The 27549-nt window shown below is 41.8% G+C and overlaps 2 protein-coding genes and 1 long non-coding RNA gene across 6 annotated transcripts in view; 2 read left to right on the top strand and 1 right to left on the bottom strand.

Moving 5' to 3' along the window:
• DUSP13B (dual specificity phosphatase 13B) overlaps nucleotides 1-677 on the top strand; it is a 39513-nt gene extending 38836 nt beyond the window's left edge. Inside the window, exon 4 of the mRNA XM_064430469.1 lies at nucleotides 337-677. Within this exon, the coding sequence (XP_064286539.1) occupies nucleotides 337-662 (326 nt within the window). The 3' untranslated portion in view covers nucleotides 663-677. The remainder of the gene's footprint in view (nucleotides 1-336) is intronic.
• Nucleotides 1-26649, top strand: part of DUSP29 (dual specificity phosphatase 29) — a 49868-nt gene extending 23219 nt beyond the window's left edge. Inside the window, exons 1-4 of one of the 2 annotated variants that reach the window (XM_064430473.1) lie at nucleotides 2225-2365; nucleotides 9502-9715; nucleotides 19441-19661; nucleotides 24584-26649. In XM_064430473.1, coding sequence (XP_064286543.1) covers nucleotides 9531-9715; nucleotides 19441-19661; nucleotides 24584-24831 — 654 coding nt within the window. In that variant the 5' untranslated portion in view covers nucleotides 2225-2365; nucleotides 9502-9530 and the 3' untranslated portion in view covers nucleotides 24832-26649. Of the gene's footprint in view, nucleotides 1-2224; nucleotides 2366-9501; nucleotides 9716-19440; nucleotides 19662-24583 lie in introns of those variants that run through there. The other variant, XM_064430474.1, reaches the window with a different exon arrangement.
• LOC135306467 (uncharacterized) lies at nucleotides 2226-24759 on the bottom strand. 3 transcript variants are annotated; one of them, XR_010367284.1, is made up of 5 exons: nucleotides 12874-13519; nucleotides 9322-9561; nucleotides 4473-4603; nucleotides 4053-4069; nucleotides 2226-2501 (listed from the first exon to the last, which is right to left on the bottom strand). It is a non-coding gene; the product is annotated as an uncharacterized LOC135306467 (long non-coding RNA). The 3 variants fall into 3 exon arrangements; XR_010367283.1 differs by lacking the exons at nucleotides 2226-2501; nucleotides 12874-13519 and adding an exon at nucleotides 24646-24759 and having other exon boundaries at nucleotides 3309-4603; XR_010367282.1 differs by lacking the exon at nucleotides 2226-2501 and having other exon boundaries at nucleotides 3309-4603.
• Nucleotides 26650-27549: the final 900 nt, after the last annotated feature.

The following is a 27549-nucleotide window of genomic DNA, read 5'->3' on the forward strand; positions in this document are numbered from 1 at the left end:
TGTGTCCAGGCTCAAAGCACTCCAAGTCATTGGCCACTCTCAAAACATCTCAGAGTTGGGATTTTTTAGTTAACAAAAACAAAACTAATGGAAACACAAACAACTAGTCCCAAAAATGGGACACAATCCTGTGCAATGTGCTCTGGGATGACCCTGCCTGAGCAGGGAGGTTGGACCAGATGACCCGTTGTGGTTCTTCCAGTCTTACCCATTCCGTGATTTTTCCAGGAGGTGAGTGACCTTCTGCACATGTTCTCAGGACCCTACAGAGTGAAGGGAACAAGTGCTCATATTGTTTTGAACAGCCATTCAGACAGAAAAATACTTCTTTTTCAGATGCCTGCCTGAAAATAAATACCACAAAATTCTGTAATGCTATTGGTCTCATCAGAAAGACATCCTTGGTCAGAGACAAGCAACAGACCACTGCCCATCTTTGGGGCACACAGACCTCACCAGACTACTCTCACCAGCACTGCCAGTCTGCTGGATCATGTTACCCATACTGGGTCACCTGCAAGGATAAGGATAAAGCAACTGCTGCTAGCTTCTGTTATATGGGGTCTGTATCTCCTCCTCCACAAAGTTTCTCTGTTATCAGTATCAAAATAATTTGCACAACAACCTTACAAGTTATGTTAGAAGGCACAGCAGGTTTCTAGCATCCAAGCTCTCTCTCATTTTAAGAGTGACTATCTGAATAATTGGCAGGGAGGAGCTTGGCTGCTCTGTAATGCAGAAACTTGGCTAGAACGATGCTGCTAGCATGAAACAGCAGCAGATCCAATGCCCAGAACTTGAACTGAAACTGTTTGTTATTACTTCACATCTGTACTGCAGCATCAGCCACAGGCCATGACCAAGTCTGGCCCTAGTCCTTCTGGGATGAACTTCTATCTTTTAAACAGACAGGGGATGACAAAGGTGATTGAAAGGATTTAATGCAACATTAAAAATAACTGACAGAGTCAGGAATTTGTGTCCCACTGAAAATTAATGGCAACTACCATAGGACTTGGGTACTTTGGGAAGAAAATGGCAACCTGAACCTTTGGTAGGACACAGGTATTTGCAGTCACAGAAGACTGTTTCTGTTCTTGCAAGAAATAAAAAAAGTTCCACAAGAGGTTTCTATCAGTAGCTGGCTGCTTTTTGCAGGCACTGGTGTGACAGTAGAGAGCACTGTGAGGCAGAAAGATGGGCAAGCAGTGCATGCAGGTCTGCTCAGAGATATCATTCCCAGGATGGTCAACTCAACAGAAGGAAGAAGGTCCAGAGACCAAAGGGCTACTTCCAGTATCACACGCTTGCCCTGACTGGTCTCTTTGCCTCTTTTCCCACTCTCAGGCAGAAGGCAAAGATCTGAAGAATTTATTTTAAGAAATATTAATACTCACATGACAGCTGGATCTTAGATGCAAGCCTAGCTCCAACAGCACCAAAATCTTCTCCTAATGCTGTGGTGCAAGTTGCAGCTCTGAGGCAGGGTTTGCTGCAGAGGCAGAGGATGTTGTGTACCAGCTGCTCATGTGTGATCCCCAAGCCCTTCATCCCTGTGGCCATGAAGGTCACAGCAGGTGAAGTACTGGAGTGGAAGAGGTGTGGCTCTGACACCAGGGGACCCAGCTTTGATCTTTGATGAACCTGGCTGTGACTTACCAGAGAAAGTTTCAGGCTTTCTTCGGCAGGAAGTCATTGAGCTCTTTAGGGAAGTAGACAGTTTTTCAAAGGCTAGAGGGTGCTCCTCTGCCTTTTTTTAGCAAGATGTACTCATGTCACCAGAACTGAGCCATGCTGGGCACCTGGTTGTTCTCAGCAAAGAAAGGCATTTCATAAGTTAGATGGGTACTGAAAGTGTTGGCACTGAAGAAAACCAAAACAAGAAGTAGGGGAAGATGGTTTTCTGGTGGAGCACATGCAAGAGAAAAGGACCTTGTCAGGATGCCACCTCTCCCACTGCCCCATTGTTGTGCCAGTGCCAAGCCACTTGTGCACAGCATGACAGGAAACAGCAGTGCAATGCTCCTTACCCATATGCAGCAGTAAACATAGCATCGGCCTTGACAAGGGGACAACATCAAAGATGATATTTGTTTTATTATGGTCAACATGCAGGCATCATGTTATCTTAGTCATACCAAGACTAGGTAACTAAACTGCCAGGTTTAGTGTTTCAGGTCACATCAGGGAATAGTTTTACCAGCAGATGCAAAGATCGTCATTTGGAGTGGGTAGCACTCAAGGTCACAGTCAGCAAATCCTCCTCTAAAAATAGACTCTACTTGCACAGTTAGTAAGGCTTCTTTTGTCGTTCTGCTGCACTTCACAGGACCCAGTTACTTACAGCACCCACCTAAACTTACAGGTAAGGCTTAGCAATAGACATTTCCTGTTGTACCTTTTTTCTGCTCCTTTTTCCTTCCTTTTGTAACCTGGTTTAGTAAAGCAGGGAGAGGACTGGGAACTGGAAAACTTGCCGAGGTAACTATTAATTTCCTTAGCTTGTTGCAGAGGAAAAAAAAATTAATTATTACAGACTTCAAAAGGTTTTGAAAGTATAATGTATAATTTTAGAAATTTTAGAAACTCAAACTTGTTGTGTTACAGAAATCACATCATAAATTAGGAAATTAGGTGCAGAAAGTGTAATTATCTTGGAGATAATTTCAGTGTAAAAGTTAGGGAATTAAAATGCAATTTTTAAATACTTTAACATCTGTCCCAGAATATTTTGCTTATTCTTCAATAATTGCTCCACCCTCCAGCCAAATCTAGCTTTTTTGATTGAATTAAAAATCTCTCAGATGATGCCATGTTTTAAGTTTCTTTGGACACTCTAATGATATTTAATAAAATCTCAGCTTAATCTGTTTTCAATTAAGCAGTCCAGTCAACAATGAAGAATGAGGGCAAAAATAAGTTTTTAAAAAGTCATATGTGGCTTAGAAAATCATTGAAATAACTGGTTAGTTTTGAATATTCACAGCAGGAGGTTCTGGGAAATAATTGCACAGAGGCTGAAATTATTCTGGTTTTAAGCTGTTTAAAGATGACTGCAATAGATGAACTATTTTATAGTTCTTGAATGCTTTAAGCATAAGAATGCAGGGCTAAAATAAAGGGACTGAAGTACATGAATTTTTGTGAGGACTTGGACAGGACTAGGGAATACAGGATTGTACTTTTTGCTTAAGTATCCTGCAAACCCACTTTTGGAATTTGGTACATTCTTTTTGGAGTGTTTTAGAAAAATATTTTTTTAAAGACTTCTCCATCACAAGAAGTATTTGTAAAAAAGTAACCTAGTGTCAGGGAAAAAAGCCCTAACAAAACAAAACAAGACATAACCCCACCCAAGGAGCCTTTGCAGCACCACAGCTCATTGCAGTACCCTGGGGTGCAACAAGTGTGAGGTTACAGGGGAAGCACCCAGCTCTTCATGGCTGCTGCAGCCTTCTGAGTCTGAGCACAACAGCATGGGCTGGCATATCAGGGAGCACCATTCTCAATGCATTTCATTAAATCATCTGACAGAGCAAGCTTTTGTCACTACAGCTGACCAGCTCTCAGCTCAACTGATATACTTTGAGGTACAGAAAGCTTAGAAACCAAAGCGCTGTTTACCCTCCTCCCAAGTGCAAACACTGTGCTCCAGACATGTGCATTGGCTTCTGTAAGAACTTTCCAGTTTATAAAACAGCCCTCTGCTTAGTCATACTCAAAAAGGGCAAGCACTTTTTCACCCTGAAGGGAGGTATGCGTCTGGCATGTGGGCTGGAAATGGAAGAACAGAACATTTCTTAAAAATTCAAGAACTTGCTGAGTAGATCCTCCCTCACTGTTTCTGTAGATTCTCAGTCATTAGATCTGATTTTTTTGTCTGCCTTCAGAACTGAGCAAGTGCTTACATGAAGACCGGTTACTAAACTAGATTCAAGTCTTCTGCACATTTTTTGAAAGTATAGAACTGGTATTCTCCATCCTTCTCTTCTCTTGGGTCCTTCCCTCTTGTACACACTTGTTAAAAACCTTTTTCCTCCACGAGTTCTTACCTAAGGTGGTTATTAAACTGAAAGAAGAAAGTAAATAAAAATAAAACCATTACTTTTGCAGTTGTCTGTAAGGCAAAGTCTCAGTTTTTACTCCCAGGAGAGTAGAAATCCAACAACTTAAATGGTGTTAAATTCTGCCTGATAAATAAAAACATTCAAATAAGTATCCAAGATCAGAAAAGAAAAAGGAGTAATTTCTTAGTAACAAGCTCTTTATACACAGAAATGATTTCTCAATCAAAATTACAGGGTTTTTTTTTTCCTCTTTTTTGGTCTTCTGCTGGATTTAGTGTCCATGGCAGTAGATTAACTACTTTAGTCCCCAGTTTTGATGGTGAAACTACCAACTAATTTCAAGGGCACTGTGTTTATCTCCTATTGCACTGAGGCGGGTATAAAGGCCAGTAGATATGTCATTACTTTTGTAGAATCCTCATGAAAGGTTCAGTGCTGATAAGTAGTTTTCTTCCCTTGGCATCTTGGAAAGAAACTTCTGATGATATCACAGTTCCACTCCTTTTTCAGAGCTGACCACAGGTAGGAAGCAAAATCTGAAAGCATCAGAACAGGAGTAGGATTAAAATCTGCCTCCACATTTACAAACAGGTTGTATATTTAGGTGTTTGCTAAATGCTAAAAACTTTCCCTTCCCAGCTAAACCAGGTGAATTTGTGATCACCTGGTATTTTCAGGGAGAAGTTGCTTTTAGACAACTCCAAGTACAAAACCAAGGCTTGCTCACATGTGCACAGCAAATTAAATTTAATAAAGCCATCATCAAAATCACCACTGGCACAAGTGATCAATGTCATAAGAGCTGGGAGAACTTCCAAGAGCAGGACACATGGATGGCAAAGAATTAAACTATTCTGCTGTATAAATATGGACTTAAGTGAGCATTAAGGCAAGGAAACTCTGTGCCCTGCATGACAGAACAGCTAATACTTCTAAAGGAAAGAGTAAGGAAAATTGTCTTCTCTTCATTTTTCTTCCCAATTTTTACTTGTTTAGCCTCTCTCATTGCATGTTTATGCCAATGCTACTGGGCTCTGATTTACTGAAGATCTAAAGCTTCAGGCACACAAATACAGCTACAAGTTGGCAGCCAGAGTACCTATGGTGGGGACCACAGCAGTGATGGAGGAACCCCCTGTGCCAGGGAGGGGTGCAGAAAAGGAAAGGATAGATAGGCCCTTGCACAGGAACAAGGCAAATGCAGTCCTTGGCTGTACATGCCTGATTTTTTTCTTTTTAAGTCTCTACAGCTGACTTGGATCTTAACTCCCAGGCATAAATCTTGCCAAATTGTTTGGCATCTTTATACACGGTACTAGGGCTTGCACAGCACTTGGAGCTGTAAGTATTAAGAAACATAGTATTTTGTTATGTAGCTAATGACTTACAGCTTTCACTCTCAAAGTACTCAGAAACTTCTGCTCCACGTGAAAAACTAGCCTTAGAAATGTACGCAGCAGCACCAAGGCTCTGATGTTCACCTCTAGATGAAAGCTCAGTTTTCCTTCCCCATCTGTGGGAATACTAAACTCTAGAGCTCATTACTGACATTTCCAAAAGCACTAACTCATCCTACAAATTTTGTGGTGGGACAGGACCTTCCTTCAATTTGAACAGATTTGAAAATGGGCCACTATATTCTATGACTTCACGGGGCCTTACTGGAAATTTTGGGTTAATTTGAGTGGTTCAAGTGACTCCAAACATGGTGCAGAAGGCAAATCTTTCACTGCCATATTAGTGGCTCCAGCCACTAGACTGTATGCTCTGTCATGGTCTGAATTAAACAGATAGACTGGCAGATTTTTCCTTTTTTTCCTTGCACTTTATTTCCTTCCTCCCTGTTTTGTTAAAAATAAAATTAAAAAGCTAAAGAGCTGTATAAGAAATTCCATCTGGCAGCTGTAGAGTAGATAGTGAACATAAAGAAGAGATTCCTTTGCTATGCTTAATGCATGCTGCTTATCCAAATTAGCCACACAATTACTTCTATCAATGCAAAACTAGTTTAATGTTTTTTTTTCTAGTGCACAGCACTTGAGAATGACTTAAAATGCAGTGTAATTTGCCACAGTGTATGTCCTGAAGTGGCTCACTAATGAAAAGAGGATTAACTCTCCATTATTCTGAATTACCATTTTGTGAAATCACTAACAATATTTTCATTTATATACATATAACCCAAGGGGGACAAATATTCCAGCCATCCAAGCGATTAACAAATAAAATTTATTAGATAACATGCACTTTGGTCTTATTTATGAAGAGAAAGATTAGGGTATAAAAATGCAGATGAGTGGATTTTTATCATCCTTGTTCTGATAATACCCTTAAGTCCATGACAGCAGAAGTGGGGAGCGCTGGCGGTTCAGTGTTGTGGGCACACACTGGAGTGAGGGCAGAACCCGTGGGATGCCAGGCTCAGCAGGCACAATCCCACAGGCTCCAGCACCTCTGGGGCCCCACACCCAGCTCTGACCAGCCCCCACAGGTGCCACAGGGAGGGAACAGGAAGGTCTCACCAGCTCACACAGCCTGCCCTTGGCACAGGCCAGCAGAATGAGAGGGAAGCTGTACTCTGGGCAAGGGAAAGGGTGGGATGAGCTACAGACTGCCCTGCCTCACTGGGAGGGAACTCCTGGCCCCAGATACATACTGTTCCTCAGAATGCCCTGAAGCTGGGCTCAGACCTTCCCTCTGGGGAGAACCCTCTGGGACAAGGGCAGTTCCAAGCCAGCTAACTTTTCATCCCTCCCCCATGAAATAAAAAGGCTGTCCTGAAGCAGGGTTTCCAGGAGCAGGCAGGGTGCACAGTTCTTTATGCAAAGGACATGAGGACAGTCCCTACACCAGAGAGCTTCCACATGAGCCTGGGATTAGCTCAGCTGGTCAGAGCAAGGTGCTAATAATGCCAGGCTCACAATCTGCATGTGGGCCATTCACTTACAATGATTCTTGTGGGTCCCTTCCAACTCGGACTACTCTGTGATCTAAGGTTCTGTGTCCCCAACACAGTGCAGTGCCATGAAGTGACTGCCAAGCTAGCACAGCATTGGTACATCATTCAGCCTGCACTACCTCATCTATAGCCCACATGGAGCACCACAAGGGGTGGGAGCCTGCTCCAACAAGCCTGTGCAGAGGTAACCCTGCAATCTGGCTGCCATCTGACTGCACTGGGTGAACGCTCTGCAAGAGATGGTCTCCTCTCCAGACAAGTCTGCCAGAAGATCTGAGCTTTCTCTGTCTGGGTTTGTGCTAAACATTCATCCCTTATATCCACAACAGCATTAAGAACAACCACACACAAAAAAAAGAAAAAAAAATTCCTATCTCCTTTTCACTTTTTATTCCAAGAGGGCTGGCCTAGGGAATAGTCTTCCTGGAGCTCTGTTTGGTGCATGTAGAACAACTAATACGAGATGGGGTTAGACATCTTTGATTCCTGGGAAGATGCAAGCCCTTCTGCCCCCAACCAAATGCTTCATGGCAATTATTTCCAGAGTTGAAATAGCAAACCAGCCCTTTTGCCCCCTTTTCCCTCCTCCTAGTTAAACTCTGTTACCTCTTACATAGTCTAGAGTCAAAACTGAAATACATGATTTATTAGAGGAATTTCAACTGATGCTTTCCTGTGCTCTAATTCAATTTAAAAATCCCTGCAGCAGATAACATTGGCAAGGCATAAAAGAACATAGCGTACTTGAAAGTTCAGGGAGCATGTGGCTTCCCAGGACAGACAGAAACAAGGATTTCTCAGCAGTGGTCGAGCTTTCAGAGTGTTAACCAAGCTTCAAACTGAGCTGGTGTTCCAGTACCACAAACGATCATTTGCAGATGTAATTGCCCTGTTCTGAGGTGTAACAAATCAATGCACTGTGGCCACCAACTGTGATTACTGATTACATTGCTTTTTCTTCTTCCTTTCCTCCATCCCATGTTATGGAGCCATGAATAAAAGTAGTCAGTCCTTCAGTATCAAGGCAACAGGCTCTCAGTTATAACTCCTTACTAGACAAATAGCAGTTCTTATCAATTTCTAGATAACAGCCTAATCACTCCCGAAGTCAGACTGATTTAGATCTGTATCTCTGACAAACATTATCTATGCTGCTGAATCTGCATGTAGAATTAGCATAATTCTGGCACAGGAAGGAAAAAGGCTCTCTTAGGGCATGGCTACTGGGGCAGATAGATGGGATTTGGAACTACACATGAAAATGCAAGACAAGCCCAAGGTAAATTTACTACAAGCTGGAATTCTCAAAGCCCTTTAAAAATCTCAAGAGAGGACCACTTAGCTAAACATCATCATCATGTTTTAAGAAGTTTGGCTGAAAGATAGATCCCCTTGCCAGTGAAAGCAAGCCAATTTTTGAACAAAGGTGTACACTTGCCAATCAAAAACAGACTCCACAATCTTGCATAGCTTTGGAGTAGGAAAACAGCAATCATTTGGCTTTTTCAAGCTTTGTAGAGAAACAGAACATGACAGGCACAAAAGAGCCCAAACTGAGCAAACAAACCCCATGGGCACATGGGATGTCAGTGAAAAATGGACATCCTGCTTTCAGCTCTACAATAGCCACATGAAAGCATTAGCTGAATTTTTTGAATTAAAAGGACACAAACGTTCTGCAGCCAACACAAAAAAAAAAAACCAAAAAACCCCAAAAAACTGGGAGCAACTACAGGATTCATTGCCTGCAAGAAAGGTGGGTTTTTTTGGCAGGCTCTACTTGCACACTTCATAAGATCAAGCCCAACTCCACATCTCATTACAAGTCTCTTACAGAACCACAAGGTTCAATTTCTCCCTTCAAGGGAATGAGACATGAGCAACTGCTACTCTGAGACACCAGAGAGTCTAGAAGAAGAAATAAAAACAGAGCCCACAGGGAGATGCAGCAAACAGGGAATCTGCAGCTGGCAACATTGGAAAAAGAAGAGTAGAAGAGAGTATAACAGTACATGCAACATTCACCTGAACAGACATGTAGACATGTTTCCTCTCCCTATGCTGCTGAAAATCATGAAGGATGAGCCTTTAGGTGGGTCTTCATTAATGATAAAAACCCCAACAACTTCAATTTGCACTCAGTTCCCCTAGGTGCTTTAGATCTCTAGGCTGTTAGACCTATTAAATTCTTGCCAGTGGATTTTTCAGAAAACAAAATCCAGACAGAGACTGAACTTCAAACCTCTGAGTTTGGTTTCCTTTGCTGGTGAGCTCATCCAACAACATATTCCTCACCTCACTCTGGGGAGGCAGAAATCCGGGTGCAAGTCTGTGTTTGCCACAGAACAGGTACATCTGTCTCGAGCAATGCTCAATCACACCTGGTCAGTGCTGCTCCCAGGATCCCACAGCTGGAGCAGGAGTCACTTGCTTTGTGCTTCCTTGGGTTAACATTCTGTTTTGGTTGCATTCCAGTTTCTTGCACATCCTGAGAGCGCTACTTCATGGACAAGATGTCATCAGGAAGCTGGAATGCTGGGAAGAAAAATGCATATACAGCAGTCAAAGTAGATCCTGATGAGGACTATTGTACCCCAGGGGCATTTGAACTGGAGAGACTCTTGTGGAAGGGCTGCCCAAAGTACACTCACGTCAATGAAGTCTGGCCCAACCTCTACATAGGAGACGAGTAAGTGTACACAGTATCCCCTGTGTAACAGATAAGTGTACCTGGTACATCTCCTCTACACAGGGGATGACCAAGCTCTTCTAAACACAGCTCACTGACAGAGCAAAGTGTTTGAAACCAGTGACAGATGTCAGAGCCTGGCATGGCCCTGACTGTTACTGCTGCTTCAGGAAAGCACAGAGGAAGCGCAGCCAGGTCTGCTGTTAAAGGCAGAGTGACAGCAGTGGTTGTGGCACCAGTTCAGCCTGCAGAGGTTGAAGCTCGTCATGATCTATTTTTAAATGGTTAGTTTCAAGGAGCAATTTGTTATTTATCTCTGAGTGAAAGTTGTTCCACAGTTACAGAGCATGGCCTGGATGTGTTTGCCACACCTTAGGTTGGTTTAGGCCTAAAACATATTCTTGAAAAGTGACTGAAGAGACAGCTCACCCTGCAGTAGTATTTCTGCATTTCCAAGCCTGTGCTTGCGGACACAGAACACTCTGCATTTCCAAACTGCTCAAGAGATTAAAGCAAACAGAACCCTGAGGAAGGCAAAGCTGCAGAGATGTGTCTCACTGATCAGACCAAGTGTGATTTGAGAAAAAAACAAACCCACAAAACAGACTTAGTCCTGCGGAGCACAGGACTAAACTAGAAGCAGTCTATTCCAAGAAGCAGAGAAGACTGCTGCAGCAAGAAATATGCCATCAGAAAACCCCCCAGCACAAGCCCTGAGCAGAGCAAGAGAGCTTTTCTTACCCCTTCGGCATTATTGGTCCAATTCCCATTTTCCTCTACACCCTGCACTAACAATGACATCACTGAAAGAAAGACACAAGTAGGAGCCCCAGTGGCTCCAAAGTTCTCAATAACTTTTTAAAAGGTCCTAAAATTCATCTGTTGCCAGCTTATAAAGAGGAAAGATATACAGCTTTGAAAGTTACAAGACTCCCAATATCATCCACCAATTACTTCTGTGGCGCCAGAGGCAACAGAAAGACACAAGAGTTCTGGTCTTGTACCAAGCCAAGGCTCCCACTTTTAAAGATAGGGATGGGAGAGAGTTTGTGTATGTGTGCATGTGTTGTGTGGGGTAAAAAATTAAACCATGGGAACAGCCTATCCAAATTATTCAGGAAGAAAGGGGGTTGAGTTTCTCTCTCCACATCCTGCCCTGCTCCTCCTGTTAGATATCTCTAACTCAAGATTTATCATAAAGAACAGCCTCTTCTGGTATTTATTTCCTACTTCCTTGTTTAGAATCACCATCAGAATTATTCTGAATGAAGCTGTTAGAATAATTTTCCTCCAATCTCTGTGATGAAGCTATAGCTGTGCCTGCTGAGCAAAGGGATGTAACCAGACAAGAAGTCAGTCTCTCAGCCCAGGACAGCAGTCACTGACTCTTCCCTGTAATCTTCCTGTAGCAGTGGCTTCTTACACCCTGTAATTTAGCAAAAGCTAGAAGGCATGACTGAATACACCACACACCTGGCACTTGATACAAACTAACCAGAGGGACAAAATTACAAACTTCTTGAGAGGTACCTAGAGCTACAACCTGTCATGGTGGGCAGTGTGTTTCTGCTGAGGACTGGTCTTAAGTCAAGAGGAAAACCAGTGGTCCTTCAAGGGAAAACAAGTTCCCCACCATGACAAGACAAAAGAATGAAAAAACAAATGGAGAAGGAAAAACAAATGGGGAGCAGGTGGGAGGGGGAACAGAAATAAAACTTCACCAGAAAATGGGACTCCCTAAAAGAGAACAGCTATTGTTAGCCAGGCAAGGACAAACTTGACATGGCAGAAAATCTAAGAGGAGAACTGGTCTGCATGCAAGATGCAGGCTTTCACTACCCTGACTAAAATTTGCTTTGAAATAGGCAAAGTCCATGTACCTTGATATCTTTCCTGAAGGCAGCTCCATATCTTACTCCTGACCAACAGCTTACCCCCTCAGTGTGCCAGGGTTCCTGTATTATTTTAAGATCTTGCTTTAGAACTGGTGGCCAAAGAGATGCCACAAGCTATGAACAGATGTTGGGTGCATTTGCATCTTTAGCCTTGCTAAATTAAGGTTGATGTTGAAAGAATTTGGTGGAACTCATCAACAAAATCAAATGAACACACACATGCAGAGTTTATCTTCAGAACCTCCACATCTGTGCTTCATTCCTGCCTCCTGCATTTACAAGGTTAACAGGACTTGTGACTGCTTATGGAAATGCTAATTAATTACCCTGACTACGTAACCACATCTTCCTTCTAATGCAACCCAGGCTATCAAGGAGCCCTGTGAGGCCACTCCATCCTTTTGTTATGAGGCTTCACTGCAGATGTTGCCCAGAGGCAATGAAATCTCTATGAGCCTGTCAGACCCAGAATAATCAAAGCCTCAAAATATAACATGCTGTGTTCAGCTCCAATTGAAATTTTCCCCCAGCAAGTTCCAAGGGCTTTTAAAGACCAGAAACTGGAATTTGTATGACACAGCCCAGCGACAGGAAGAAAATACTCTTGGCCAAGATTTTGATTCAATTGCTACCAGGATTAGTGTTTGCATGTATCCTCCTCATATTTAGAAGTCCTCTAAAGGGGTAGAAAGCAGCCTTGTCTTTCTCCTTTGTTTCACCAGCCACCTGGCTGCTTCCACAGGCAGTTTTGCTGGCAAATTCCAAACCTAGGTTCAGTGGGATCACATGGAAAGTCTCTGCCAGTTACTCATCTTACAGCTCGTCAGTGATGGCCTTATTACCTGAGATGATGTTTAGGCTTCCACATCTCTGAAGTTCAAAGAATATTGCAGCTGAAAACAAAGGCCTCCCAATTTGTTTTCCTTTTAAACATGTACTAGATCTCCTTAGGATTTAAGGCCTGAACACAATTTCAGGTCTTGCCATGTTCTCAAACTACTCCCACAAAAAAAAAAAAAAACAAGTCTTCTGCAATGTAATTCTTTACAAATTAAGTATGAAAAATAATTTTCTGGGTATGCAGCTGAACTGAGCTTGCAATTCACAAAAGCTGTGGTCTGTGCCTCTGCCTTGCCATGATTCAGAACTGGTACAGGTAAGGAAGATAAGTAACCCAAACCCACAATTTGGAGTGCATGATAATTAAGATAAATAACTAAACTTGAAATATATGCATAACTAAAACTCATTCTCTCCTCTTACCTTTCTGCAGACAAGCAATACAGCATGGTTTTTTCCAAGTGACTAAGTAAAAAGACAATTTACACTAACCTAGAAGAAAACAGATGGGACTCACTCAGGCTAGAAGACAGCTACCTCCCACCGTTTAGCATTACAAACTCCTAGCATCTACATCAGTATTAATCATATAAAAATAGAAGCAAATACAGATTTAGATTATAACAACACTCTTGAGGACATAGTTTTATCTTGGGTAGAAAGAGAACCTGCCAATTGTCACAGCGGTTTAACAATCCAGAAAACCAGATCTTTAACACTGGACAGTAAACCTCAATGCTCCAATGGTTTCCAAGACAAGTAACACTTCTCCATATAACATCTCTGTCTATCAGTGATTTCTAACATTTGATGAGTGACTGAAGCCAAGACCAGGAACTGACTGACTACAGCATGAGTGCTTGATGCCTTTGGTGTATAGACAGCAGAGAGCTATTTCCTCTGTCTAGGTTTTATCACTTACAAAAATTACATCCACCATTTCGGGCTAGAGGAAAATTAAATACTAAATCTTTTTTATCCCGTATTCTGATGACCCCACTCAGTGTTTTCAGTGGTACCTAAAAATTCTTTTACTTCACACTGAGCAGGAGGTACCCAGAGAAATGGAGCAACACCTCAGAAGGAAAAGGGGATACAATGCTACACTATCTCCAGACTCTCTCAGTGCTAGAGTTACCAAGGGAAATTGGGTCAGTATTATTGGAAATTCTCAACATCTCTCCTCAGGAGGGAGAGCTGCCAGATTTTCTTAAGAAAGTGTCAATATTGCCTATATTCAGCAAGCTTCTTTCTGACACTGACCATCTGGTAAATTATCATCCTGCATCGAGCTTTCCTTTAGCGCTTAAGAAAATGGAAAAGTTCGAGAGAGGCGATTCCTCTCCTAGTAACATGTTGCCTCAGATTTCCTGGTGTTTTGTCAATCTGGGTCACGTCAATCTGTGGCTTTAACAGTCTATACTGAAACATGTTTGCATTGCACAACCTTTGTATGAAGTTTAAGAGACTTGCCTCTACTTAAAGTTGATAAGCACACCAGTCATCTGGTTGAGCAGTACCAGCTGTAAGGTGCTAACTTACCTGGGGAGGGAGTTGCTCTGCCCACACCCCCTGAGGTATTTTGGAGGATTACTTCCCTTCCTTTAGGTGTATTTATGTTTTCCTCACGAGCCACTTATCTTCCATTTGTTAGCTGCTTTCAGTATACTTCACACTGTGTGTGAAGCTGCAGGCTGCAGTGCCTGCAAGTTCTTTTCCTGTCTCTTCCAATTCCATTGATTTGGGCAACTTTCTAACAAAAGCAGCTGGGACTACAGCTTGTTATGACAGTATTTCTGAAAAGAAAGAGGGGATTTGGTACAGTGGAGACAGCAACCTGAGAGAAAGTATTCTTTTTCATGCTGTAACTACTTACACATTGTTTCTTCCAGAAGAACACAGAGTTTGATGCAGCACTTTCTATCAATCCTATCAAACAGCCTTAAAACTGACAGCAGACAGTTAAACTCTCAGACCGGCCCTCTACTTGCCCTTGCACAACCTAAGAGAAGTAAACATTCTTTTGGGAACCATCTGAAAATGGATGACACTTTTGTCTGGGTCAGTTTCCCCTTTTGGTGAGTCTGTCAGTGTCAATATATCCATATGTGAAAGTGATTTTATGTCCAGTTTTCACCACTGAGGTGGGATTCCCACATCCAAGTACTCCCCCTTGCCTCAGAACTTTAAAAACATGTTTATGAGTCCATCTGCCCTACAGTAAATCAGGGTCACATTCAGCAAAGCACTGAGCTTTTGCTTAATAGAGAAAAGGACTTCTAGGTATACTTAACTTTTAGCATAAGTTTATGTGCTCTGAACTGAAGAGCTGATGAGCTTTTACATAGGACTAATCAGCACAGGCATCTCTTACTAAACTGAATTACATTGAAATTTTCATTGTTATCTCCCAGTGCCACACTTCACCTTCCTTGCATGGGAACACATTCAAGGCAGACACTGGAGACCACAGCTGCACCATGTAAAAGGAAATCAAGTGCTAATAGCACAGATGGTGGAGATGTACAAAATGAAAACAATTGCAAGAGTAGCCAAGTGCTTACAGCTTCACCTGCACTGGCATTTGTAGCAAACTCCTCTTCAATTCAACCATAATCACAAAAATGGAAGAATTAATCACAATTTAATAGGAAACAGCAGCACCCAAAGAGGGGGAAAGAAGAACATTGTTAGCTTGACTATTACACTCTGATAGTGAGCAAACTGCAAGGAAAAAAAACCTGATGCCTTTTCTGGTCAAAATTGAATTAGAAATGGAGTAATAAATCCTCCAATAAGGTAATGATTCACATAGCCCTGAACAATCCTATGCTATTAGTAACCTCAACCAATCAGATATTAGCAGATATTTATGCCTGATTTATTGCTCTCTTTCCTCTACAGTATTGATACCTCAGGCATGGTAAAAACTGCAAGGAAGGCCAAGAGCATTCCCCTCTCCTTGGGGTGTAATCAGAAGGATCATGCATGATGAAACACAGCAAACCCCACAGGCTCTGGTTACAGTGTACAGAGGGGTGCTTTCACAACAGCATTGACACTGCAGGCTCAGCTGAGGGTGGAAAGCAACCAGACCTTCCTCAAAGCCAGAGCTCACTGCTGCCTACGGGCAGCCCAGGCAAACATGTTGAGGGGTACAGTGACATTTCCATTTACAGGCACACAGGTCCCACACCTGGGGCCTTACCAGACTCTTTCTTGCTCTGCTAACTGGCCAGCAAGCTGCTGCAAAGCCAGCCTGACCCCAGGTTTAACTGCTACACTACAGCAGTGTCACTCTCAGCACAGGCTCTCTCTGCCTGGTCATGTTTATGATCAAAGTACTGGCTGACAGGAGGTAAAAAGCAGATAAGCCTGAGCCAGTATGACAAGTGGTGGTCCAGCTGGGCTCTTGGCCTAGATTTTGGGGAAAGATTTTACAAGGAAAAAAAAAGAGGAAAAATTTTCAAAGAACAGTAGTGAAATCTCTTATGAAAATACAGTTATCAAGTATAAGGCAGGGGGGACAGAGAGAAAGACGAAGGAGCTAAAGCACTTTCTAATCTCCATATTAGGTTTGAAACCAAGCACTTGGCTCTTGAAAAAGACTAAGTGTCACTTCAGCTTTCTTCACAAGATGCAGATTATAAAGCCCAAGGCAAGCACCTCTTGCAGTCCAGAGAACCCTGTTTTCTATTACACAACAACTGTTTCTTCATATCTCCACAAAACAATATTAGAAACCTCAGAAAAAGCTTTCCATAGATAAAAGTGTCCAGGGTATCTGCTGTAAGAAAGGTGCCTGACACCTCTTTACAGACTGTGTGCATTAGCTTGGCCTGCAGATGCAAAAGCCACATGGTCACAGGACCTGCACTGACCCTGCTCCACTTAGGGCAAGTATTTTAGGTCTTGCTTCCACAAACAGGTTCTACAACACCTACACACAGTTTCAGTGATAGCTATTCCAGTGAAAAGGAGGAGAACTTAACAGATTTGAGTGCTCAGCGCTGAGCATTCATTTTCTGGAAGTTTTTCAGATTAACAATGTCAGTAGAAAAACAAAAATATACACCCGTATAATAAAGAAAACAATTCTTTTGGGTAAGATTTTGTCCAGTCCAAAGGATATTACCAAATCAGTCTGCATATCAAGCATAATTAGAAAGCAGATAACATTTTAAAGTCAGCCTAGCCCAAGCATTGAGGAAAACAGAGCAAAAATTCCTTGGTACATGTGTAATTTGCTGTTAAAAAAAAGTTATTTCACAGAAGATGATATAGTTACATCTGAGCATTAATAATTAATTTTTGCAACACCATTCAAGGTTGATACATTGCTGCTTCTATTTCCAGCCCAAGTTGGAGTTGGGAAACAAACGGAGCAAACAGAGTAACAATGTGCATATTCCCAATTCCCCACAGGTCAAGGGCAAAACAACTGCTAATGCATTTGTGATGCAAAATTATTAAACTGATTAAATAAAAAGGAGGAGGATTAATTCCATCCTGGGCCTCAAATTTACAGAATCCAGATACAGGCAAGACTGGGAGATGGAAGGAGAAGTTCAGAGGAGCTTGGCCAGGCTGAGCTGACTGCTTATGCAAGTTACTCAGTTTCCCTTCTTTCTGAATACCTACTGGAAAACTGAGGCCACCCAACACTGCAAAATCAGGTTGTAGGAAACAGAACAAGACTGTGTGACTGTCAGAAAAATGCATTAGTTGCATCTATTGTGTCAAAAGGCAATCTCCAATGAAGGAAACGGGAAAATTTGATTTAATATAAAAACAAGTGTCAAATGTTAATGGCTGTAACCTATTGTTTGACATTGTCCTTGCTCAGAACAACTTCATAATTTAATTCTAATGCTGTTTATTATTAGCCTGAGCAGTGCTTGCAGAAGCCAAAGTATGACAGTATGTACAAAGTATGTACAGTCCATCAAAAACTTGGGTTTTCTACTGACCCTAGCTACTCTGCAATCCTACTTCCTACTCAGCATGTAGCTCTCCACTTGCAAGGGTTCTCCTTGTGCATGGGACTCTGACCTGAAGCCCTCAGTCTTGCATGGTTTGTAGATGACATGCTTTGGGCCAAGTCTGATGAATGAAAACCACCTTTTCTCTATTCCAGCATCAGGGAGGTAAAACAAAAACAGGCTTAATTTGAAAGCAGGAACTGTAGCTCACCTCAAGGACATCAAAATGAAGAGCAGTAGTTATTCACTGCACCACTTCAGCCAGGACATTTAACCTGTTTTATTTTAAGTGCTCTCCATCCTTTCGGTATAGAACTGAAGTGTCATTGCTGGCAGTGTGTACATACAGAGAATCCTAAGGCACAAAACCTCCTAAAAGGAGGGAGAAGAAAGAAAGACTCCCTCAGTCAACCACTGCTATAGGAATAAAAAAGGAAGGAGTAAGCATTATTTAACATGAGGTGAAGGTGGCAACTTACAGCATTAGCAGCAGGATGCTGCTGCTTCTCTGTGCTCCAGGGTCTACTAAACTTATTAGGTAGGCATCACCACACTAAGAGAAGCTTTTATTTAACTTTTACATGATTGTACAAGGGATGTGTAGCATTATTTCATGGCAAAAAAACCCCAGTACTGTCAAGACATTATCATTCCTGACCAGAAAGGAATTTCTGCAGGGCAATATTTACTCAGAACAGCCAATGATCATGGGCTTAATTTAAGTAAGAGCAAGCATAGGTAAAACCTTCAGTATCCATATCCCAGTTAAGTGCTCTAATCATTAGGTCCTTGACTGCTCAGAGGGGGGTTTTGACTTAGAGCTTGGAAAGGCAGTCAGCTTCAAGCTGTTGTGGGCTGTCACCACTAGAATTGCAAAACACAGCAGGTAGCCCACCACCATGTCCTCTGTGATAGCAGCTACATTTACACGTGGAAGTGTTCAGGAAACATTCATGGAGAGAGGTGCTTTTGTTTGGAAAAACCTTTTTGACATCATGCAGTAGTTATGTGAAAATATATTAACAGAATTAAGGTTATGCCTTTTTTTTCTTTTTTTTTTTTTGTAAAAAGCTTTGTAGTTTTCCTAGGCACTAATGAAACTTGACAGCTTTTTCAGGACAATATTTTCCCAAACTAAAAGCTTTCTGGAATGGAAGAAAAAAGGTTTTTAAATGCCTGGCCATGAACTCTACATTTTTTAGGAATTTTATCCTAAAGCAAGCACCTACGGTGGGTATTGAACACACAAATCTAGGCTTTCCTCTCTTCTCTGACTTCCTTTGTCCAAGGGAAGAGAGGACAAGAACAAATGACCTTTGGCTATATACATGAATACCAGCTTCCTCTGAAGGCTAATATCCAATTTCCTTATATAGTTCTTTTTGCTTTAGACCACTGGTTTGATCAAACAAGACAGTAAAATGGAGTTGTGATAGGACATTATATTCACACAGGGATGGGATTTTAAAATTTTATTTATTTTTATAGAAATGGAGAAAAACTCAGTAACTTCTTTTGGGGAAGAAGAGCTTCTTTTTGAATCCCAGACGATTTTACTACCCACATATTACTGACTCTTATTACATCTGCAATATCATTTGATAGGACAGAAGGGGAGAACAGCATTCATGGGTCCTATTTCAAGTTCTGCCACTGATGTCCTTTTCTGACTTTAGCTAATTCCTTCTATTTCTTTCTGTATCTCAAGTTTCTTCTTGTACAAGATGGATTGAAGCCAGTATTGCCTATGTGCAAAGGTAAGGGGAAAGTAAATCCATGTTCAACATGCTCTAAGGACCTGGGGGAGATAATTAGGAACTCCAAAAAGCATGACAGCTTCAAACAGAATGACAATATCTTAAGATCCTTAAAATGGTAAATTATGCATTGCTAAAGCATTATCAGTTTCACTAACATTTAGAACATACCAAATCAGAGGTTTCTTAAGGTTTTTTTTTGTAGCCTTGAAGAAGCTTCTTGAGTTACATGACAGCTCTTGTTTTGCCAGGAAAACCGCGCTGGATCGCTACAGCCTGGAGAAGGCGGGATTCACGCACATCCTCAACGCGGCCCACGGGCAGCGCAACGTGGACACGGGCCCGCAGTACTACAGCAGCATGGCCGTGCACTACCACGGTGTGGAAGCAGATGATCTCCCCACCTTCAACCTCAGCCAGTTCTTTTATTCGGCTTCCAAATTCATTGATAATGCACTTCAGGATGAAAGAAGTAAGGAGGGTGCTGACAATGGTTCAAACCAGTATAATATTTACCATAACTAATTAAAAGCATAGTTCCATGGCATTCAACTTTGCAGGAATGAAACGAGTCCAATACAATTTAACAGAGACAAAACTAGTAGTAGGGAACTAGTTTAAGAGAAGGCAGTGATGTATTTAGGACCCTTCTCACTAATATCACCCCCCAAGCACTTTTGTAAAAGTTTTCATCACAGCTTGTATCAAAGGGTCCTGCCTGACAGATTTTTTTGTTGTTTTGACTCCTTCAAAAACAGATGAGACAACTGGAAATTGCCTAGGTGCCATGAACATGCTGTCTTTTCCACCTTTTCCTAATTAGTCCCTATCAAGACAGGTTTAATGAATATTAGTTGCATAGTGGTGGGAGTAGAACACAAGTGGTCTCAGACATTCCATATCATCATTCCACAACTTCATGCTCTGCACCATTAGATTCTCTTATAGAGACCACCCCTCCTACCTGACCATCAGACCTACCCCAACCTGTAACATGTATTTCTCTGCCATCTTCAAAGCAGCAGGGAACTGATACAGCTCTGACAGCAGTAAACTAGAAACATTTCATTAAAGTGTTTGTAATTTCTCAGCTTGATTACTACAATTCATTATTTGCTGATCTCCAGCAGTGTTCTATCAGAAAGCTTTACACTGATGTGAAGTGCTACAGCCTAGGCCTCACACTGACTTTCAATGTTACTCCTACTCCTTCTCCTCACATACTTTTTAAAACAAAACTCAGCAGGATATTTTACCAGAAACCAGTTGAGAAACTCAAAACTTTCCTGCTGACCTATAGAGACCTTAATATCAGAGGGTCAGATATCAAGTTTCTAGCCTTGTGTCAGCTTCTGTTCTTGGCTGTCTAGATCAGCTGCAGGCAGTTACTACCTGACTTGCTTCCAATAGCCAGCCAGGTCTTTACAATTTTACCCTTTCAACAAGTACAGTCCACACAACAGTCCCTTCCCTTGCTCAGGAGACAACTTTGAAAGCAGATCAGTTTTAAAAATCAAAGTCCTAATAGCAGGAGAAACTGCTTCAGGAGCTTACTTGCTTCTGAAGAAAGATACCCAGCATTATAAAAAAGTGTGTCTGAAGCACTGCCTTTGGAAAGGAGAGGATAACTAGCACATACCCGTGTCTAGCTGTGGCTGGAGGCCAGAGGTCAGTGTCAGACTGGAGTAGCTGGAATAAGAAATGCAGAATTCCTCATTCCCACCACCCTCCTGTTCCCATAAGACTTTAGTCTGCTGCATTGAGGTAAAGAAACAAGCACAAGGGAAGCAGCAAGGGCAAGAAAAAAAGCCTTGCTTCCCAATAAATATTGTAGGAGGAAAGGATGAGATGGGAGGGATATTAACCTTTTTGTTTCAAAACCACATCAAAGTCCAGGAAGTCCTGAGACAGTAGCAAGCACCAGCCCAGCACTGGAACACAAAACCAAACTGAAGACCAACAGGGTGAACAAACAAAACAAATCAAACAAAAATATCTGCACTCAAGTAGATGCTACAAATGGCAGTGATTTCTGTAGCTGTAGTAATTTCTGCCACATTCAAATGGCTTTTAAATCAGTTAGCTAGGATCTTTCTGATTAAGACCAAATGTAACACTCATGAAGAAAAAGAGCAAGCTCTTAGCTTTCTCATGAGGGAAAAGTAAAATGTATGTATGGACACCTCTTATCCCAGCCAGAGACATGTGCAAAGACACTATGCATGGCCCAGGGAGACACTGAAGTTTAAAGCATGACAATAACTTCCCAATACACATTCACAGAATAGAATGACTGCAGAAGCTAAAGTGTGGACTGATGCCTCCTATGGAAGAAAAGACTAGAGGTATCTAGTGCTCTCCTCCAGCAACATAAATGTATTATTTGTGAATGCACATCTAGTGCAGAAAGGTGTTCTGCATTTCAAGTGCCAAATGAACAGGCTATATTTTATGCACCTTCCTGACTGACAGAGTGCATCCAGATTCCTGAACAGGATTTTGCATGAGCTAACCAAGCACCTGCCTCCAGTGGTAATGACATGGGACTTCAGTGTGTGGTGCTAAAATACTTCTGATCAGTTAAACCTTTGCATTCCTTTGCTGCTTTGTATTAGGACTGAGCAAATGCAGAGAGGGAATGATGGAGAAAGGAAAAATCCTCAGCTTGTGTGACCAGAATCCACATGTTAATGAATTTACTCTGACCGTATCACATTCTGGCTGTATCTGGGGTATGACCTTCAGCCAAATGATCAGATTCATTGAATAGATGTCTTCAGATAATGATTTTTGCTGGGAAGATGCTCAATAGTCAATGCTGTTGAAACAAGTTGTCATTCTAATGAAAAAGGCCCTCTCTGAAACAGACCAGAAAGCTTGGCAATTGGGATGCTGTCGAAACATTCCTAGTTCTGACTGAACATTTAAAATGTTCATGATGATGAAGAAACTCCCTGATCAGAACAATATTTGTAGGGTTTAAGCATGGACTGATGGACATTAGAACACTTATAAGAGTAAGATTTAGAGACAAACTCTAATGAGTCACAATTCTGCATGCTGTCATTCAGCTGGGCATAAAGCTTTCCCAAAACATGCAATTCAGACCATAGAGCAGCTTAAATTTTTTATCAGTGAGGCCTGTATAACATGAAAGGAAGACATTCTTTTAAGAATTTTTTAGGTTTCCTACTAAGCTACAGATTTAATACTCATTCCCTTGAAACTTAAGTTCCTCAAAATGTAGAATAGAGGGGAATGGCATTTTCACTTCACGTTAAAATGTCTGGGGAAAATACACTAAAGACAGATTTTAAAAGGAAGCTAAGTGGGAAGAAACATATGAGAAAACTACAAAGACCTGAGGCTTTTGACCAAAGACCTCAACATTCATGGCTCCAAGTGATTCTGGAAAAGTAGTGCTGAATCTAGACAAATTTTCAAGAAACACAAACCCAAGTCAACTGAACAAAGTATTTCAGAGATCTCACCACTCAGCAGACCTCTGTCTCTGTGCACTGATACTGCATATTCTGGCACACCTTGAAGATACAAGTGGTCAGAACCCAAGACTACAAGAGCAGACTCCCTTTTGGGGAATGAGGGTTCAGAGTCTTATATTAGAATGGAAGAGACAACAAAATAGTACAGAAGAGACGTGGCTCTGCAGAAGAGTGTCAGTGTTCTGCTGTAACAGGCAGTTGGCTCTTAACTATTCACACACAGCCAAGGACAGACTTCCTTTTCTGCAAACCAGTGGACATTTCAGACGATTGTACAGCCATTTTTTGCCTTTGTTAACACAATAAGAAACAGTATTTTCTCCTAGGTATCCTCCATTTGCCACCCACACAAAGCAAAGCGTTCCTTGTCCCATCAAGTATTTTATCACCTCAACAGCAACAGATTTACAAGGTGGGAAGCTCTAAAGAGAAGCACTGAAGGGCTAAACAAATGTGTCTTTTCATCCACTTCAAATATTTGCAGTAATAATAGAATGGATTATCATTTTCCAGGAGAGGAAGAGGCACTTTTAGTTATCAGAAGGACTGGAATTTTGCCAAGATGCCTCAAAGACTATCTGCTGGGATTAGGATGCAGACTGTAACTATTAATCCTTTAGTGTTGGCAATTCTTGATGCATCCATTACACAGCAATGCTACTTGTGCCAAGGCACCCTCTTGTGCCTGGAAGCAAAGGAGTTAACAGGCAGGAGTCATGGCTTTGCACCCAGCACTTCTCACTAGGCATAGCTGACAGAGATAAACTATTATTGGCCCTGATAGCACAGTTTTTATTTTTTTCTCCTGTGGCAATTCTGCTTAGCAGGGTGTTAGAGAGTGCGCTCCAAATCTACTTCCTTCAGCAGTTCAACCTTTTCTGAGACCCCCTTGAGGGCTTTGAATCATTTTTGGAAATCTTTTGAAGTGTTTCCAAACCTGTCAATCAGACCTGAACCCACTTACTGTTCTCTTCCTCCACCTCCCCCAGATACTGCTAACAGGGAAGGCTCCACTTGGACTTACAACCTTGTTACTATCCAAAGCCAATGACTTTCTGCCTCTGGAAGTCCTAAGTTAAGCCTAAGTCACAGAGTTAAACTGTAGCATGTTTATTTGGAGGTGAAAACTCTTGGCAAAGACTCTGCACTCACAGGATTTGAGACAGGCTCCTACTGCAAGGAGATGATCATACTAGAACACTCAGATGATGGTGGTGGTGAAACATTACTTGCATTTACACAACAGGGTGCCAGCCAAAAACTTCTGCAGAAGCTTTTCTGTAGTGTAAGAGGTGGTTTCTTTCCACCCCCTGGTTATATGCCTATGGCCTTTTTTATCCTCTGCCCTCAACAATTGGCATAAAGTGATGTGATCTAGATCTCAAAGGACATTACTGCCAGAACAAAAAACCAAAATCAGATTTGGTTACTTTTTGTGTCTAGTTAGTAGAACTGAGAAAGGCACCCCCCATGCATTCCATTTATTCTCATGGAAAGACAGTCTGAGAGCACACCAAACCCTCCCACACCCTTGTGCTTTGGCTATTATTCCCAAAACCAGAATTACATACACACAGTTTGTGAGGCATGTAAGTCAAAGCTGCAGCAGGGCTTGCTGTGATACTCAATGCACCCCCAGGCCTTCTCTGCAAGCTTTGTCCACAAATAAAAAGATATTTGGTGTAGGATTAAATGGATCATCCCTATTGTAGATGGTGTTCAGCTGCAAGATTTTTCACACGAGAGAAAACTGGGGCTGCAAGAGAGGCTTATTGAGTGCTGGTAGGGGTAGTCAAACACCAAAGAGAGCAGGGGCACTACAGAAACCTTCAGTGTCAAGAGGAAAGGATCACCCAGAGTCAGCTCTGACGCCGTCCCTCTGTTTCCACAGGCAAGGTGCTGGTTCACTGCGCCATGGGCCGCAGCCGCTCCGCCACGCTGGTCTTGGCTTACCTGATGATTTACAAGAACATGACAGTGGTGGAGGCCATTGAGCAAGTGTCAAGGCACCGCTGCATCCTGCCAAACCGGGGCTTCTTGAAACAGCTGAGAGAACTGGACATAGCGCTGGCACTGCAGAGGAGGAACAGCAAGAACAGCCTAGCACCTGCTGAGCAGCAGAACAGCACCACCATCTAGCACTGTCCTGGCACAGCTGTGCTACTGGAAAAGAAAACTCCATACAAGGAGGGGAGGGGAAGGTGTAGTTAATTACAGAGTCACAAGGATCATTTGTTATTTGCTAGGAAAAAAACCCCAAAGTAATTTCAAATGCAATGTCAAGATGAGAAAGAAGGGAAACCAAATTTAAAACTCCTCATCTTAGAAAGGTCCAGCTGTAGCAGAATTCTTTGTTACATCAACAAATAAGTTTTTCTCTCTGCAAAAAACCCCAAACATTTACAACACAAAAGCAAGCACAACTTAAAACTCTCTTCTAGTTAAGTACCCCCAAATCATGATCCTAACTCAAGCCCACGGCCTTTAAAGGAGTGCAGATAGCACTCCTGAAGAAATCTTGCAGGAAAAACACTGAATTGTTTAGTCCAGAGTCCTGAAGGGTTTCACAGGAGTTAGTCTTTTTGTGCTGTTTCCTGGCAATTTTATTTCTTTTTTCACAGTGATAATCCAGGGCAGCACAGCAGTTAGAGAGCCTCTACATGAGGATCAACTACACCATGAGCATTTGCTTTACAGGCAGGAATTCTGCATGAAATGATAAACTAAAAGCTAACAAATATCTGTAAGGATTTCCCTTTGTCAAGCTACAGTTGTCTTCTTTCTTGTATCCTGCATGAAAGCTTGATGACTGCTGTAACTGAAAGAGGATTTGTCATTGATTCACATGCATAATTGATCACCCTCAGCACTACAGAAAATTGCCAGGGCCATTCTTTCTATTTACCATGCTGATAAAAAAAATGGAGTTTGCTTCCATCAACCACCCTGCCAGATGGACAAATTAAACAGCTTATAAAACTGAGAAACACAGACAGTGATCTAACATGGAATATTAGTACCTTTAGCAGTCCTTCATTTCTGCTGATATCAGAGATTCTTACACTTAGTAAAAAACTGGTTGCATTTTGCCCACTGCTAGGGGATCAGGCAGCCTGAGCATTACAACACTTACCATTCCTGTCTTTGCTAAGGGGCTGAGTGCAGCTTCCAGGAGAAGTGGCATTTGGCAACTTCCAGATGTCCTGCTCCAAAGACAAGTATCTTTCCTAGAACCAGGTCTTGCCTGAAGGACTCTGCTGGCATAGCTGTGCCAGTTAAACAGCTCTGAAGTAAACATACTTTTCATTTACTTCCCAGCTTTTTTTGCCTACTGTTCTCCCAGAACTAATGAGACTAAATCAGAAAAGCAGAGCTTCTGGAACACGTGACTTCCACAAAGTGAGGCAACTCTTGCAAGCTGCTAATCAGCTGATTCACAAGTGTCAGCACCGACTCCAGCTACAAGCCAGGGCTGCAGGAAACACACACACATTGAACAAGGCAAGTTGATTTCCTTCTTGCCCACCACCAGTGGCATGGAGCATTCGGTAAGAGTGCATGGCCAAAGAAGCCTCCTGCCTTTTACAAGAATCATCTACCGCAATTCTGTGGAGAATTTTTTGAAGACAGTAAAAGCAAGACCTCATTCCCCTCTGGGAGAGTGCTAGAGCACACAGTCAAAACTGACACTGCAAGGTGCATACAAGACAGAGAACAAGTACATCTGTCAAGAAAAAACCAACCTTCTTATTTAACAGAAATTTTAGTGATATAGTGCAATTCACAGCTAAACAGTTGTTGTGGGAAAAGATGAAGAATAGTCCCTTGTCCTCCTGGACTGAGTTAAATTTTGAAATAACAAGATTATATTGGAAACTTGGCTGTTGTGCATACACTATGCATCAGTTCCCAACCAACTCTTAACCCATATATTGTAAATACAGAATTTTAGCAATATGCTGGAGTCAGGATGCTGTTTCAGGTTAGCAAATATCTGAAATGCTAAGAAGGTTTGATTTGTTTGTATGTTACAGGCTTCAAAACTTGAAACTGAACAGCAGCAGATAAAGACCCAGGTGCCTCTCACTCACTGTAATGTTACACAAATGAAAAATCACAAGACAAAGCTAAACACACCTGAAGGCTACACATGACTGCATCGAGTTCCACTTTTCTTTTCTTAAGCATAAAATGGCGAGTTACTCTGCGAAGATGAAATCAAAGTTGAAGTACTATGAATATTCCCTGCTGTCAATCAACAAATTTGACAATGTAAGGGCACAAACCCAAATCTTTGTTGTATGGTGCTCTCCTTATCAGAGTTCTGAACTCCTAAAACACAAGTTACTCCAGATTACCATTTAATCAGCAATTATAGCTCTCATTCCAATTCACTATTTTAGACCGCTGCTCCACTGTATTAAAACTCAACAGGTCATGCACATGAATCTGTAGTATCAATTTCTTGATTTGGTACCACCACACAGTAATGGTCTTATTTAAAGAAATACATATTTCTTTGACTTTAAGATATATGAAATATATCTTTTAAATAAAGCTTTTTAATATACTGGAATGGGGACAGTTTTCAGTCAAGATGGCCACTGCTTTCACCTTAGCTAGTAACCTTACTGCAGTGACAGTGGCAACATTCACATTAGAAGCATTCTGAAAAATTATTACAGGGACTTTTTCTGGTGTAGGTTCACACATCCCACATTTGAATTTCTCCACTCATGAGATCCACGTATAGACAGCCTTCTTGTCTTTAACAGACCTTCTATTGCTACATAAGAAGTGCTCATCCTTGTGTATGTTTGTGTGTGCCCACATACATGCATACACACAGAACCCATA

This window comes from Passer domesticus, chromosome 8, assembly GCF_036417665.1.
Source record: "Passer domesticus isolate bPasDom1 chromosome 8, bPasDom1.hap1, whole genome shotgun sequence".
NCBI lineage: Eukaryota > Metazoa > Chordata > Aves > Passeriformes > Passeridae > Passer > Passer domesticus.